Source organism: Trachinotus anak, unplaced genomic scaffold (assembly GCF_046630095.1).
Source record: "Trachinotus anak isolate AG129_WGS33_773 ecotype Australia unplaced genomic scaffold, CSIRO_AGI_Tana_v1 ptg000019l, whole genome shotgun sequence".
NCBI classification, from domain to species: domain Eukaryota; kingdom Metazoa; phylum Chordata; class Actinopteri; order Carangiformes; family Carangidae; genus Trachinotus; species Trachinotus anak.
Genome location: NW_027273870.1, coordinates 28,247,173 through 28,263,547, shown reverse-complemented (window position 1 = coordinate 28,263,547; position 16,375 = coordinate 28,247,173). Strand labels below are relative to the sequence as shown.

General features: G+C 40.6%; 1 protein-coding gene across 3 annotated transcripts; it reads left to right on the top strand.

Annotated features, from left to right (window-relative positions):
• The first annotated feature begins 2,400 nt into the window (after positions 1–2,400).
• Positions 2,401–16,322, top strand: sp2 (sp2 transcription factor). Of its 3 annotated transcripts, none has more exons than XM_071504396.1 (8): positions 2,401–2,563; positions 5,169–5,245; positions 6,182–6,940; positions 8,310–8,528; positions 9,592–9,886; positions 10,957–11,134; positions 11,420–11,613; positions 12,618–16,322. In XM_071504396.1, the coding sequence occupies exons 1-8, from the start codon at positions 2,416–2,418 to the stop codon at positions 12,716–12,718; spliced, it is 1,971 nt and encodes a 656-aa protein (XP_071360497.1). In that variant the 5' UTR covers positions 2,401–2,415; the 3' UTR covers positions 12,719–16,322. The 3 variants fall into 3 exon arrangements, with proteins under 3 accessions (XP_071360497.1, XP_071360498.1, XP_071360499.1); XM_071504397.1 differs by lacking the exon at positions 2,401–2,563 and adding an exon at positions 2,566–2,656; XM_071504398.1 differs by lacking the exon at positions 2,401–2,563 and adding an exon at positions 2,881–2,932.
• The last annotated feature ends 53 nt before the right edge of the window (positions 16,323–16,375 follow it).

Below are 16,375 nucleotides of genomic sequence, written 5' to 3'. Positions count from 1 at the left end.
GAGTCAAAGGGAGTGATCCAGTGAGAAAGAGGGACAGCTCATGGTAGCCTACATGCTGCCTGAAAGTGCTGGGGGCCAACTCAGCGGATGTAGACTGGGATGGGACTGACAGCTGCGACTGGAACATTTCTCTACAGGGTGAGGGGCCCGCAGTGGCAGAGCTGGGATCATGTCAGCCTCTCTTTTCTCCGTTGTGACCAAAGCCAAACCAAAAAGACAAGGACCAAGACCTCAGTGTTCGGATCTGGTGAGAGTCCAAATAACCAGTCTGAGTTTGAATCATCTGAACTAAAAAGAGGGAAATTTTAAGGTCAGTTCTTTGGATTTAATGTGACTCATCATCCAAACAGCGTGTGTCCAACATCAGTCTGAGTCTGGACCAAAAGAATATTAAGCTGCTGATAGAAACACACACACACACACACACACACACACACACACCTCTGATGTATTTTTGTCATATAAATAAACATGTTTGCATCAGTTGCATATTTACGTATTCAGCACACGCAGACCACAACATGTGCTTCCCATATTTTTGATCATTTAATGAATTTAAATCCAATATTGACTCTTCCTTTTAGCCCTGTCATCTAACTGAACTCTCAACATGTTCAACTTTAAGACCCAGCCTGGGTGTCTGGGTTGGGGTCAGGTTAAGCAGCAGAACTCTGGGTTTATCAGAGCATTTACCTGCGTACTGTGCAAATCTTGTGTACTTGCGCTTACACTTGGGTATTTCTGTTCTATGCTACTTTCTAATTCTTCTCCACTATAATTATTTTATAGTTAAATATTGTACTTTTTAATCCATTACCTTTATTTGACAGTGTTAGTCAGTGGTTATTTTTCATTGATCGGCCATAATGGTGAAGCTTAAGAGTATATGATCAACAAATTACTCCACTGCTGTCTAATTTGAACTGACCCACAACACACAACTTTTAATATATCCAGTGTGTGTTTTTCTGTAGCTTTAAACTGTGTTGAGCTTTAGTCACTTCACTTTTTGAAATTTTATCCACGTTAGTGTCCACATTTCTAGCGTTGTTTGGAGTCCAGACTCACATGACCTGTTTTGATAAGAGAAAACACGATGAGTTTTAGCATAGTATACAGATATTGATTGGTGGTGCTTTAATATGTGTAATATATGTAAACACTTATTTTGTTAAACTGATGACTTGAATGCTGTATCTGTTGTAGCTGTTCTTACACACTTATAGAGCCAAACAACAGGTCAAAGAGCCTTTGAGCGTCATACAGCCTGTTGTGCAGGTTTTATTGAATACAATGGGATTCAATAGATAACCACAACAACAGCTTGCATAATATTCGTGTTTGAGCCAGGCGTCACCAGGAGTGGTGGAAGAAGTATTCAGATCCTTTACTTAAGTAAAGGTGCTTACTGAAAAGTACTCCCTTACAAGTAAAAGTCATGTGATCAAAATTTTACTTAAATAAAAGTGCAAAAGCATCAACAGCAAATACTAAAATACTAAATATACTTAAGTAAAATGAAGTAAAATAACCCCTGACAGATACAGGCTATTACTGGACAACAAGTGTAAGCAGTGTGTTACTGTTGTATTGTAGCTGCTCTAGTTGGAGCTAGGTTTGTGTAGTGATTCCAACCTAAGGGTTGGGCCCCTCCAAAGGGACGCCAGATGAATCTGAGGGGTTGTAAAATTAGTAGGTTTTTTTTGTGTGAAAATATTGGAGAGTTTTATGTCTGTGGGTCTGGACCAGCTATTTAACTATTTGTTACCAGTAAACATTGTATTTTTATATACCTATAATATTTGTTTTGTATGTAAAATCTTACCAGATCTGTACCTGTGTAAAAATCAGTGTTGAATCTGTTCAAATATTCCTAGTTGTATTTTATTTGATGAACTGTTTTGACTGTTGCACCGCTCAAGAGGAGTAATTAAAATGTTGTTTTAGTTTTGTGCAATGACAATAAACGCGGCCTGTTCTATTTTATTCTATTCTATGAAGTGGTGCTTTGCAAGATGAGTCTATCTTTGACTAATAGCCACGAATACACTAAGAAATATTGTATTGCAGCTTTAAAATAAACTTGTAATCCGTTTACACTGGCTTAGTGCGGGCTGTGTTATCCCACAGAACGGGCTGCCCTCATAATAAATAATCGGGTCAGACGGCAGCGACTTCGAGCTCATTGATCAGCTCGGTTGTCATTCTTGTTGTGACCGAGCGGCCCCTCACACATCACATTGGCCGCTATGGACGTCAGTGAAACGAACCCGCTGCTTTTATAGGGCGAAACGCCTGTTCGGGGGTTTACGCTTCGGCGCCGCCTCTGCCGAGCACAATCTCGACATCCCATTGGTTGAACCGTCATCCATTAACAGACGTATGAAAACGGCACGTCGCGATTGGTTCGCTGGAATGTCAATCACGGAGTCACTTCGAGGCGAATGGTCAGCACCGCCGTCGCTCAACGCTCCGCTGTCCGCGGATTGGTGCAGCGGCGCGGGCGGGATCCTCCCTGGGCTCGGTCTTCAAGGATCGCGGAGAGCGAATGTCGTCATGAGCGGTGGGTAGGAATTAAAACATTGGTGTTTATATTACATTCTACTTCGCTAAACATTATATTTGCATTGAAGAGAAAAGCACTGAATGTGATGTGGTACGAATAAGTATGTTTTAGGCGGTACCCGGGCAGCTGTGTGCACCAAAATAAGCATCGCACTTCCGGAAAGGGGCTGCCTTTTTCTGTAACGTTATCAAAGAGTTTGACTCGGCTAGCAGACGCGCAGCTAGCCAAGTACGCTAATGGGAGCTAAGTGGCTGGTCCTTTGCTTCTTTTTCCAGAATGCGGGAAAATGCATTTCTACCACCTATCCGCTCCACAAAAAGCACAGAATTATTTAGGTGTTGCAAGTAACGATCCCATCTTGGTTTGGTAAATGAAGCTGCACACGGACCATATTAGCTTGAGCTAGCTGCTAGCCACTTTAGCCTGCCCCGGTTTAGTTAGTATTGCTAGTTAGCAGGCTAGCTAATGTTAGCTGGTCGCCAACAGCAAAGCAAAGCGACAGTATGTGTTTGATGGCGGCGCTATTTTGAGGCCGCACTGTATTTCTTTATATTTGTACATTACTGGCAGGGCTGAGAGACACACTCACATAACTGGTGGTGGTTGTAAAATTGCTAAAAGTGTGAATCACTGTGCTCAGTTTCTGCAGTACTTCTGCATTTACTCGTCCACCTCTGTACATCCTGAACTGTGCCTCAGACAGCACAGATTAATTGGGCTGAGCAAACTGACTGAAGTTGTAACACTTTCATTTACTGAGGCATGCAGCTCTAGCAGAGGCAGCAGTTCCTGTGTGGTCTGCAGCCACAGCACAGCTTATTTTCTGTCACGACAAAGTTGAGTGTTGACAGATGAGGTGGCAGAATATATATATATATATTTTTTTAAAGAGGCTTTTGTATTTCGGAAAATTCCCCCATAACAAACAAGACTATTTTGTGTTTTGAATGATCTGTTTGAGTATGGTTATAAAGGAGCCTCAGTTTGTGCATTTCATGTATTATCATTACACTGATATGCATATGAGCTATGCATCTGATTCTTTTGTAAAATAAATACCTGATAATCTTCAACAAACCCCTAATCAATTTCCTAAGTGAACCAAAAGTTTTAATATTAATTATGTTTTATCTAGGCTGATTTTGCTCTGTTATTTTATACAATCATGCTTAGGTCTGTGGTTATTCAGTCCTTTCCCAGCAGCCTGTGCACTTCTGCTGGTGGCCAGAACAGAGTTCTCTGTGGTTGTCACCAGCTGTTTGATATCAGGTGTTTACCAGCTAACATGCCTTGAGCTGAACTGATTTAAAACTAATACTGATATTCAGTTTTGTTTTGCACATTCATGAATGATGACAGATGTAGAGTTAAACCTTAATATTCCCCCCAAGCACTACTGCTGCATAAAATCACAAATGAAAACACTTAACGGTTGCCACAGCAGACACAGACTGCCTATGTTTAAATTGTACATTTGTCTGTAGCACTGGAATTTATTTCAGAGTGTGTATATATATTTTTAAAAACCAGTGCTTGTATTTTGTGTGTTGGCTGTATTGCAGCTCATGCATTAATGGTCAGAATAGGTCACTCAGTGTATATCATGAATGTGCCGCTATCCTGGAGCAATTCTTTTAGACAGTGACAGCCTCAGCCTATTTGGCCATTAGGCAGCAATGCCTGGTACTCAAAATTTACCCTGCTCTTAAACTATTGGGCATCCTGCCCTAAATGTACTTATGCTGACTGTCTAAACAGAAATATAATATGCTCAATAAATTGTGTGTCTTTTCCTCTCATTATGTTTTTGACTGCAGTCCAGTAGTGCATTTCCTTGCTTAGAGAGCATCTGAATCATGGCCAGTAGCTTGATATTTGTTTGTCAGCATTGCGTGTGCGTATACTTTTCCAGGGCCAAAGATAGCAGCTAACTTAATAGAGCCCAGCTTGCTAGATGTTTTCTTAAAGGATAACTGTTACTTTACATAAGCTTTTGCAGAAGATCCAAATGCTGCACTTGTTTTGAAAATGTTCATGATCAAGATCATTGTAGCATTCACCAAATCCATCAAAATAACAAAAGAATCATCAGCTGGTGCACACAGTACTACTTTATGTAATCAAAAAGATCCTGAGCTCTGTGCAGGTTTATTATTCTGTATAACAGATATCAGTGCTGTGCTTAATGGAGCACACGGGTGCTGTTAAGTCTTAGCCTCATCTACTGCTTTATGTTGCTGTTGACTGTTTTCCAGAGCATGTTTTATACATTGTTTTTTTCTACCTCCCAGACAGCTGCTGGTTATGATATAAAATATTTTTTTCAGGAACTAGAAAGGTATTGGCAGTAGATTATCCATCACAGTGGTAGTTACTTACTCCCCTTGTATTTTTGATGATTATTGTAGCATTGCGACGCAGTTGTTGCTGCAAATTGAAACTTTACATGAGTCCTCATATTTACTGTTATTTATTCTAAGTAGCTTTTAGTGTATTTAAAGCAGATCTGTTTCCGGTCTGTAGGAGTGTCCTGTGATGTCCTTGAACAGCCTGACCACTTGCCTGACTCTGACTCTGCTCTGTGTGTGTGTGTTTTTTCCAGAACAACAGGACAGTATGGCCACCACTGTTGCTGTCAGTCCCAGCGAATACCTTCAGCCCTCCACTGCTTCCACGCAAGTGAGTAACAGCCAGATGTCGTGCACTCACTGCTGCTCTCTGCTTCTCTCTCTTTGCACTGTTGAACTCTCCAGACGTCATCACACTCCATTAACCCATCATACATTCATGTCGCTGAGCACTGTAGGGACATTTTTACTGAGCGACTGACTTTGAAATGAATAAACTTGTGTGTTTATCGGAGCATTTCAAACGTGAAGTGGGATCTGATATAATGAGGCAGCCTGCTAACAGATTTAGAACCATACTAACATAAAATCTGTATTGTGACAAAGGGCCAGTTATCAGCTTTTCTGAGGTTTCACCTGCATCTGAGGCTTCTACTGAAGATGTAGTTAAAAAAGCTAGTAAGTGGACCTTTTGAGTTGAGAATATTTTGTCACACAAGACTAAATATCATCTGGGTCTCCACTTAAATTCTTTACTTTATCACAAATTTTCCTGTGTCTTTTGAAAACAACAGTAGTCATTAAAAGATTGTCTCACTATTGTATTTTGATAAACATCAACATCAGGTCAAAAGCATTGTGATTGTTGGTGTCATCCAGCCAGGTCACAATTTGCAGACAGGCCTTTTCACCCCAGGTGCTGGCTCAGGGTCTGTAGGTGGTCCAGTGTGGATTTAGTATTTTAAAGTAGCTGAAGCTGACATTCATGCAGAGTGCTTCCTTTTCTGCGGCTTGACGATCACACATATGGACCACAGAGGGGCACAAAAGCTTTCCAGGTGGAAACTCGGCACCTACTACACCACTTGTTGGACTCTGTGATTCTGCATGTGTAGTTGAAGGCTTACCTGTTGGTTTAGCTTCTTTTCTCTCATCATCGCCTCATCTCTCTCTGAGCGCTGACCTGATTTTCTGTTCAGTTTGGTTTTCATGCGGACGGTGTGAGTTGTACCTGAGCTGTTGTGTCTGACTGTGTTTCTCCCTGCAGGACACCCAGCCCTCTCCTTTGGCTCTCCTGGCTGCCACCTGTAGTAAGATCGGCCCTCCTGCTGCTCAGGCTCCTGTCACCTCTCCTCCAGCACAGCCGCAGCCTCGCAGGCTCCTCCCTATAAAGCCGGCTCCAATCGCCCCTGCTCCGCCCAAAAACCTGGGTTTTCTCTCAGCCAAGGGCAATGTGATCCAGCTCCCTGCCGGCCTGGGCTCCACAGCCCCTGGCAACCCCATTGTCCTCACTATCCAGCAGAGCCCAGCTCGCACCAACACCCCGGCCCCCGCCAACATCCAGTACCAGGTGGTGCCGCAGATTCAGAGTGCCCAGACTATCCAGGTGATGCCACAGGGTGGTCAGATCCAGCTCATACCGGGCACCAACCAGGCCATCATCACCACCCCCATGACTGTACCGGCCCCTGCGGCCGCCACCACTCCGGTCACGCCACAGAAGACTGTGGCCATCAAGCCCTCGCCCAAGTTGCGGAAGCCAAATAACTCTGCTGCAAATGTGGTGCAGCTGCCCAGCGGGCTCACACTGCCCCTCAACGTGGCGACCGGAGAGGTGGGCGGGACTCAAATTGTCACAGAGACAGCGGCAGCTGCCCCTCCCACCCCTGGAAAGGGACGACGAGGGAGGAAGAAGAAAGTGGTTCTGGCAGCACAGCCTGCAATTCCTCCTCCTGCACAGGCTGCCTCCCCACCCCCAGAGCAGATGGAGACCATCCTGATAGAAGCTGGTGACAACATCATACAGGTACATTTATTTATTTATTTATTTAGATCCCCATTAACCACTACCAAGGTAGCAACTACTCTTCCTGAGGTCCACGCAATTAAACATTACATCATAATGCAAAACAAAATTATAAATTAAAATGTGAAACAAAGGGAACAAGAAAAAAACAAATACAAACAACTGTAAAAATATTAATATCAATAATAACAATAATGAGAAGCCCCCATTTTATATCTAAACAGCCAGGGAAACATTTGATACAGATCAGATATAGATAATAAGTACAACAGCAAACACAGTGACTGAAGAAAAAAAAAAGAAAAATTAATGATTAATGATCATATGGTTCAATATTATGTAGCAGGACATGTACTACAGCAAAGAGCACAAAAAGGTAGCAATTAAATGCACACTTGTTGCTCAAATATCAAGTGCTGTGTTGAACAATCTTAATCTGAGGTTTCCAGACCTGTAGCGACCACTGCTGTTAATTCAGCCAACAGTTAGGGACGGTGCTAATTTACTGTACTGTTTGTCAGTTGAAGTCTATGAGGTTTTGTTGAAAATGTTAGAAAAAATAATTGAGTGAATTTTGAGTTTAGATTGTTTTATGACACATATCGAAGCTGTTTTGTTCAGTTCAGATCACAAAGACATTGAATTTACATCAGTGTCAAACAGGTTTAAATTTATTTAAACCGCATTTAATCTTCGACCTTGAGAAGCTGCAAAAGTGAAAACACTTTTTTCTGAACAAATCATCTGTATTAAGAGAAAAGGTCAGTATATGTTAGTATTAGTGATAGTTTTGTTGACTGAATACACGTCCTGAGTCCTGCTGAATGTTAACATGAATACATGTTGTAGTTTTAAAAGACAAAAAGTGTCATTTGTTAAATCCGACTCTGCAGTGCGTGTCAGCTTTTTACGACTTGGTGTTCACTCTCTCTGCATGGTTTCCAGACGCTGCAGGCAGCTACTCAGCAAAAAAGACCTACTATATGGTACTTTCCCAGCAGCAAATGGCAGACACAGTTAGAGAGAAGCTGGTGAACATAGTGGTGCATTTATCCACTACTGAGATTTTCCTCAGGTGCTGGCAAGAGAGTGAATGTAGGACTTGTGCTGATCCGCTGCCCCCAAGTGGCCAAAACTTCAACAGATGCAGGTTTAATGAAATGTTATGGTGGCCTATTCGTTGGGCAGATGGTCCCCGAACTGAACTTTTCCAGGGTCGACACAAATCCCCACAGTGTTGTTGTACATCAGCAGCCTTAACCCCAACACACTGAATCCCCTCCACATGACTCCAGATGTGAGTGTTGGCTAAAAGCTTAATTAATACCTGAACATCACAGGGTGACCTCTCCTGTCTCTGCATTTTCAGGCTGGTAACAACCTACTGATCGTGCAGAGTCCCGGGCAGCCAGCTGTGGTGCAGCAGGTCCAGCTGGTCCAGCCCAAACCGGAACCTCAAGTGGTTCAGATCCCACAGCAGGCTCTGAAAGTGGTGCAGGCCGCCTCCGCCACGCTGCCGCCCGTCCCGCAGAGACAGTCAGTCCCTTCCAACCTGCAGGTCACTCCGACAGAGCCGTCGCCAACACAGGTATCCATTCAGACACTGAGGTCAGTTCCTCGACCTCGAGGGAAAATGTCATGAGGTCAGGGAAAGATGTGAAGGAGAGTTCATAAGGACTTAAGAAAAGACAACCACGGTGTGTAGAGAGAATCCAACTGCACTTACACTAGGCTTTTTATTTCAAACCAACTTTATTTATAACACCTGGACGACACATACTCATTTCTGGACTGAAATCTTGTAATAAAATAAATGAAAGGAATACACAAGTAGAGAAAGTTGGATTTAGTGAAACAACACTTATTGTATGTAGTATTTTGTTATGAAACTGAATTTCAATATGCTGCTCTTCAAGACTTCTAACTGGATTTGAAAGAGAAGAAATCTGTATTTATGAATTTGGAGCTCAGCCAATCAGGCAAGGATTTCCACCAGTGTTGGATTGTATCAAAAACATAGGTGCTCTGTTGTTTCTACATTTATCTTGGTCTGTGGTGAAACTATAATGGTGCATTGCTTTAAATGCTGCTCCAGCAAATAATTGTAGGACAGCATTTTATACAGTGTTTCCTATGCTAAAGGAGATAAGATAGGAAGCTCCTTTTCTTATCACTTTGAGAATTAGACCAGCTCTTATCATGGCTGCTGCTTAGATACGTCAGAGTCACTTCACTCAGTTAGAAACCTTCCTGAGCAAAAAGACTTTTCAACTTCAAAACTGTTGTGTATAATGAAACTGTTTTATTCCAATTGGCTGTTGTCTCACAGTAGTAAATGTAAACCAGTGACATGTATACTGACTGAAATATTACTCTTTACTATCAAATTCAACATTCATAGCAGAGCATGTAGACTTAAACTAATTTACAATAAATCTATTTATATTATTTTGTTATTTTTTTAGTTTTTGAACTTTATGTTTCCAAATAACAATTTCACTGCATCCAGTTAATTATCTCATAATTTCTGAAAGTACAGCAGAAAAATGTATCTGTTTGGAAAGAATTCAGTTTTCTCTCCACAGGAAATCAAACAGTAGATTCCAGTTAAAGGAAAACTTCAGACAGAGTTTGACATTTTCTCCCCTCAGATCCTCTTCAAAACGGCATCAGGCGAGTGGCAGTCAGTTCTGCTCCAGGACTCGGTCTCCACGACAACGACCCCCACCACATCGGTCGCCACCACCACGACCTCGCCGCCGGCCAGCACCAAAAAGACACTAGCGGGGGGCCGGAAGGAAAGGACTCTGGCAAAAATTGCCCCAGCGGGGGGGATGATAGCGCTGAACACGTCGCAGCTCCCCTCTGCGGCCCAGGCGGTGCAGACGATCAGCATCAACGGGGTCCAAGTTCAGGGAGTTCCTGTCACCATCACCAACGCAGGGGGTGAGCTGGTGTTTATGTTTCCAAGTTGTCTGATGGTTGATTTAAAACAAGAGTGACCCAGTGCAGCGTCACAGACTTTATTCACATTTTCTCTGTGGCCTAGACAACGGAGAGCACTATTAGGGCTGAAACGATTCCTCGAGAAACTCAATTAACTTGATTACTAAAAGTCACAGAGGCAAATTCTTTACATCAAACCTCCGTTGAATCCATATGATGGCTCACTGTGTGTCACATGAGCACAACCTGCTTCCACCAAAGCTCACACATTTGATTTGATGGAGCGGTATGGAGAATGAGAGGGAAAATATTGAGATGGGAGAACCGGCCAGAGAACCACAGAAAGAGTCTAAAGTTTGGGATCATTTCAAGCTTGAAAAAAACTGTGTGTCTGTTGTAAAAATGGAACTAGTGTACCACTTAATTATACTAAATGAGTTTAGTTTTGACAGATAATATTGTTTGAAGTTTAAGCTTTTCTTTAAAAAAATCAACATTAGTTGTTTATTTTGACATACCTGTGTTCTTTTCTCTTTTTTTTGTATTTTCTATATATTTTTTTATATTCTGTTGTTTCAATCAAAAGTTGCATCACTGCAACTATACTCCCTGGCTAAATACAAATCTCACGAGAATACAACACACAACAAGAAAAACACTATAACCTCATACAACATGAAAAAACAAAACCTTGAAACACATGGGCAAGATCTAATTAAATAAAAAACAGTGTGTTCAGTAAGTACTGAAGCCCGAATGCATTAATGCAAACAGAGACTGTAAGACCAACATTTTTTCTTCTTATTTAAGAGAAAAGATCAACAACTGTTAAAAAAAAAAATACAAATTCTTAATGAAGTCTGGATACAAGCTCCATCTGGTTAGAATATATTGTCAACTCTCTGCTTTCATGTCTCTGTATTATGTTAATGTTACTATTAATCATTAATTAGAGTTTCTGTTGAAGGTAACTCAGGCCGTCTGCTGGTAGTCTAATTAGATTTTCAGAGGCTGCTCTCGTAGGAGCCCTGCTGTGTCTCTTACAGTGTGTCTGTCTCTGGGTTTATCAGGCCAGCAGCATCTAACGGTGCAGACAATGCAGGGCGGGGGGCTCCAGCTGGCGACGACACAGGGCCAGCCCACCATCCAGGTAGACCAGACCCTCACTTTGGAGCTGCCCGGCCAGCCAGGAGAGAAGAAGCGACGCATGGCCTGCACTTGCCCCAACTGTAAGGACGCAGACAAGAGGTGAGTGTGTCAAGAGACGGACAAATATGTGACCATGTTATAGTTCTATGACCAGGTTTTTCTTGGTTTGATGCCGGATGAAATATTCAATAAAGATGGAGTCATGTCATCATTATCCTTATGAATACAATTCTAATTCTTTGTAGCATCTGTTTCTGAATTTTTGTATTAACAGAATAATTCAAAATCTTTTACGCTTTAAAGACCATTGTGATGCTTTCATTTAATGCTCATCTTTACCCTGAAATCTGTAAATTTGACTGAATGTGTTTGGACTCGCTGCAGACCCGGGGAGGTGGGGAAGAGGAAGCACATCTGCCACGTCCCTGGCTGCGAGAAGACGTTCAGGAAAACGTCGCTGCTCAGAGCTCACGTCCGGCTGCACACCGGCGAGAGGCCCTTCGTCTGCAACTGGGTTTTCTGCGGGAAACGTTTCACACGCAGCGACGAGCTGCAGCGGCACGCCAGGACGCACACAGGTGCTGTAGATACGGAAAAACACACACACAATTATAAACTTAAACTTAAACTGGGGATAAAATATGGAAGAATAATTTACGAAGGAGAATGGGCACATGGAAATTAATTACACAGTTGTACCAGTCACACCTGCACTGGGTCAGGCACTGTGTGTTCACCCTTTTTGTGCAATGATAGTATCAGTTTGAACCACTTCACTTCCTCTGTTTGTTTTTGATTTACTGCTGTATAAACCATCACTGATCAGCTGACCTGCTGAGTGTCTGTGTCCAGTTTACTGACGCATACGGAAGCAGAGAGAGGCCATACTTGCAAATATTTTTTTATCCCGTTATGTCGAGATAACGAGATATTATCAGGAGAAAATGATTTTTTTCTTAAGGTCAGGGATTTAATGTTAATATTGTTAATATGTAGTGTTAATGTTGTTTAATTTAATGCGAGTATAACCTTTCTCAGCTTCTGTAGACATCACATTTTAGTGAAGTTAAGGTGTTTCAGTTCCCTCTCACTTCCATTTGAAGCCACAAACTTACTTTGGTGAACAAAATTATAATAAAACACACACAGTTATTATCAACCTAGAAACGTAGAAATGTGAAAAAAGATGAGTAAATACAGGAAGTGATGTGAGCTCATCTGAGACAGATTACAAGACACTATAGGTGGAGAATGATTTATGAAGGATCAGTTAGAGCAGTGATGAAGTCAGATCAGTAGGATTTGGTTATTGCACTTTATTGTGATTTCAATTAATGTGATTTCAAATAATTGTGCAGCTTTTACTTTGAAATATAACATTTTGTAAAATGGTAACGTCATGACTATAGCAAGTAGATAGGTGATAAAATTGATGTGTTGCTCAGTCCTAAGCAAAAACTTAAACTTAAATCTTTTTTTTTTTTGCAGGCAAATTATGTTGTTGCCTGTTTCGAAGACTTCCCCCCATTAATCTGATGTTGAAACCATTCCCCTCTCACTTTCTTCTCTGTCTCCCCCACAGGAGACAAGCGCTTCGAGTGCAGCCAGTGTCAGAAACGCTTCATGAGGAGTGACCACCTGGCGAAGCATTACAAGACTCATATAAACACCAAGAACCTGTGAGCAGGCTGTATACTGAGTATATACGCAGACAAACTCTTGGAGACTAAAGACTGTGTTAGAGGAAGGAGGAGCACAGGAGACAACACCATTGGAGTGTGTGTGACTTGTCCCATAATGGGAAACACTCCAAAAAACAGTCCCTATACCCCCCCTCACTCCTCTGGGACACTGTGTAGTGTGGTGTACAAAGAAATCCTTCTGGTGGACTTAAAACTGATCCAGCAAATTTATTAATAATAGATTATTTTTGGTTTTTTTTTTCTCTGGTCTGATTGGAGGCCAGAACCAGCTCCGACTGGACATATGAGACAACAAGATGACGAGGCTACAGACTGAGATGCTTAACTCTTCTTGGGAAGAACGCACACAGAATTATTTGGACCCCAATGCCCAAGACCACAGGACTCCGGTCACAGTTTCCATCTCTTTGGCTTTGTTTTTCTCCCCCTAAATCCGTCTTGGTTTTGTGTTTGATGTGGAACATCAGGAGCTCCCAGAAATTGGCCGACAAGAACCAAAAAAGGAAAATAACTTAACACCGTGTTTTGTAAATTTATCAGAAATGTGTTTTTACCTCAGTGGGGTGGTAATTTTGTATTAAGTTATTTGTGTTTTAGGAGTTTCTGCTGATTTACCCAAAAAAAGTTGGGAACCATTGTAACAAAACTCCCCTTACAAGACTTTTGAAGACCTTTAGAAGTTTACATTGGCTATTTTTAAAGTGTGTATATGCATACTATTATACATAATATTAATAATGATAATAAACTATTTATAACATTTTTCCATATAATTGTTAGAATTTGATTTACAAAGTAGGCATGTAAAAAAAAAAAAGACTAAATGAAAGTTAAAGTTAGAAACAGAAAATTTACAGCAAAAATACATAGAGGATGTAAAAAGAACATTTTAACACGTAGTAATTTGCTTTCAGGATACAGATGAGGCTGGCCGGCGCTCTTTCAGCAAGACTTGGAAAGGGTTAAATCTGCAGTTCAGGGCCAGAGGTCACTGTGCCTTACAAATATATATATTAACATTTTAAAATCCATTTACAAACAAATAGCTGCTGGAATCAGAGTAGTATATAGTGACTCCTTGGTGAAGAGCACACATGCAGTGATGTCAGCGCAATAAAATTATGGTATGGAACAAATTTCAAGGATATTAGATGTTACAGAAGGCATTTTCTTGGCAATACAATGTGTTTAAATTGGAAAAAAAACAAAGCTGATATTAAAAAAAAATTAATATCACCCTCAAACACCTGTGGCAAGGTTACAAACACTGTCTTGTGTCCGGTTGATGGAGTTTCTGTAGCAGGGACAGCGTCCTGGAGACAGTTTTGATCAACTTAAAGAAATTTTAGGACATTTCATCACTTCAAAAAAGAAAAGTTTCCCAATTTTTATTGGTACATGAGAGAAATGTTGATATATTCTAAATCAGGGATGTTCTAAATGAGGGATGTTCTCGCAAAGTGAAAAGATATAATTTGAGAATAATAGAGGACCAAGGATTGATCCCTGTGGAACACCACATTTTAGAGAACTGTAAATTTGCCTGCCTCAACAAAGTTTCCAAGTGATTATGCAGTATGTTGTAATCAACCATATCAAATCCTGTGTTGGGATCAGTGTCATCATTGTTGACCACAAGGAAAAGATCATTAATAACATCTCAGATGATGGGAGGAGTCTTATTGTCTGATGGAAATTCTCAACAGATGTGAAGGAAGCACTGTTTGATAAAATAAAAATCTAAATTTAAGCTTTTACAGACAGTTTTGTAATCAATAAGAATATATGGATCCACTTATGGCAGGCTGTACCAATGACAAGTAGATGATGATGATGATGTCCAAGGATAATGATAATTTCTCATATGATTCTACAGTGTGTATACTACCTAAAATTCTCTACAGTAGAGAAATGCTGCAAAAACATTAAGCTTTCTACTGAACACCTTCATTTCCTGTGTTGTCAAGGGCGACAGGGCTGAGTTGATACCCCTTACACAAATCCAAGAGTTTTTAAAAGTTAAAGAAATTAGGTTTAAGCAGTTTCTTGAGTCTCCAGGTGCTAAGGATTGAATTCAGTGAAATATTAGTCGGTGATAAACCCCCTCATGCCCCTGTTTTCCCTCTGAGATCCAAACCGGGTTGCTACATACTTGGTTATCCAGCTTGAATACCACAACAGGTACGCTTACATCCAGGGCTGGGTGTCAAACTTCAATATTTTTGGTACTGAAATGTGTTCATAACACTGAGTATCAGAGATGTCAAGTAATGAGACTTGGCACCAAATGTTTAGCCAGATTCAGGCTCTTTACTTTTTCTTTAATCGCATAGTTCCTGATTGAAGTCAGATGTTTGCTTGTTTCAGACAGTATTCTATTTAAGTTTTCAAACATTTACATTTATTTTTAATATCAACTTAAAAACGTCTATTTCTTTTGTTAACCAAAAAAGTTTTTCATTGTGGTGTATATTTTATAACAACATGTTTATACTTTTCAAACAAAGGTGTCCAAAAAAAGTGAACATTTGGTAGCTGTACCAAATGATACCCAGCCCTACTTATTACTCCTTGTGTAATTATAAAAAAAGAACAAAATTCCAGGGTAACTCTGCTATTCTGCTTTATAGATTTGATTTGGTGATTTGTAGCCTATGCATTGCTGTAAATATGATTGGATATCCAATTGTTTGGCCTGAATCGACAATCACGTCACAAGATGCAAAAAAACAAAAAAAAAGAAAAAAAAAAGAAGCTTTCTCAGGCCTTTGATCAGTTACGTCTTTGTACACACATTTTTTTTCCAGCTATGTGATAGCTTTAATTCTTAATTTACACTTGAGAAGTTTTTGTTGACATACGGATTACCAGCATTAGGCCTACTGTACAGTATTCACACAAGTTACTTAAATATCATTTGCTTTACAGCAAACATACTGTTGCTTATATCGTTTTTGATATAATGAAGATGTACTGACCTTTCACTAACAGGTCATCAGTCAGTTTGAAGCCTGGGTTTGAATGGGAGTTCCTATGATTTACAAAATTCACCGACAGACGATTATTAAAAAGGCTTTTTGGTCAAATTAGCTCGGTGCCATCAGACAGCAGGTAGTTGAGTTTTCACTGTGGCATGTTTTAATACTGTGACATACATGTTTAATGGATGGTGCAACCTTGCTTAACACTATCCAACAACAACTACTTCCCTGTACACAGCAGAGAAATTTGACCAAAAAGCTCAGGTCAAGTCAGATTTACTTTTAAAGCACTTTGAACCAGTTTTGTGAAGTGCTTCACAGGGGGCAACAGTCGATGTAAAGCTTAGGTGGCCAATATTTGGTGTATTTTTTAATGTGTCTGAAGACATGCGATGCCATTGGGATGGATAGACAGAGCCTGCTCATATTTATGTTTGTACGTCATGTCTAAATATGTAAATACAGTGTGTGTCTGGTAGACACAGTAAATGTAGGATATTGAAAAACAAAAGTTAAGCTGCCTAGTGTTGTGGTTGGCGTGGCCAGCCCTGAAGGAAATGGGCTTTGTACAGTGTGTAAGGAATAAAATATAATGTGACATTGTATAGTTTCATTCCTGCTTTGTATAAGACTTCTAGATTTTTTTCTATTGAATT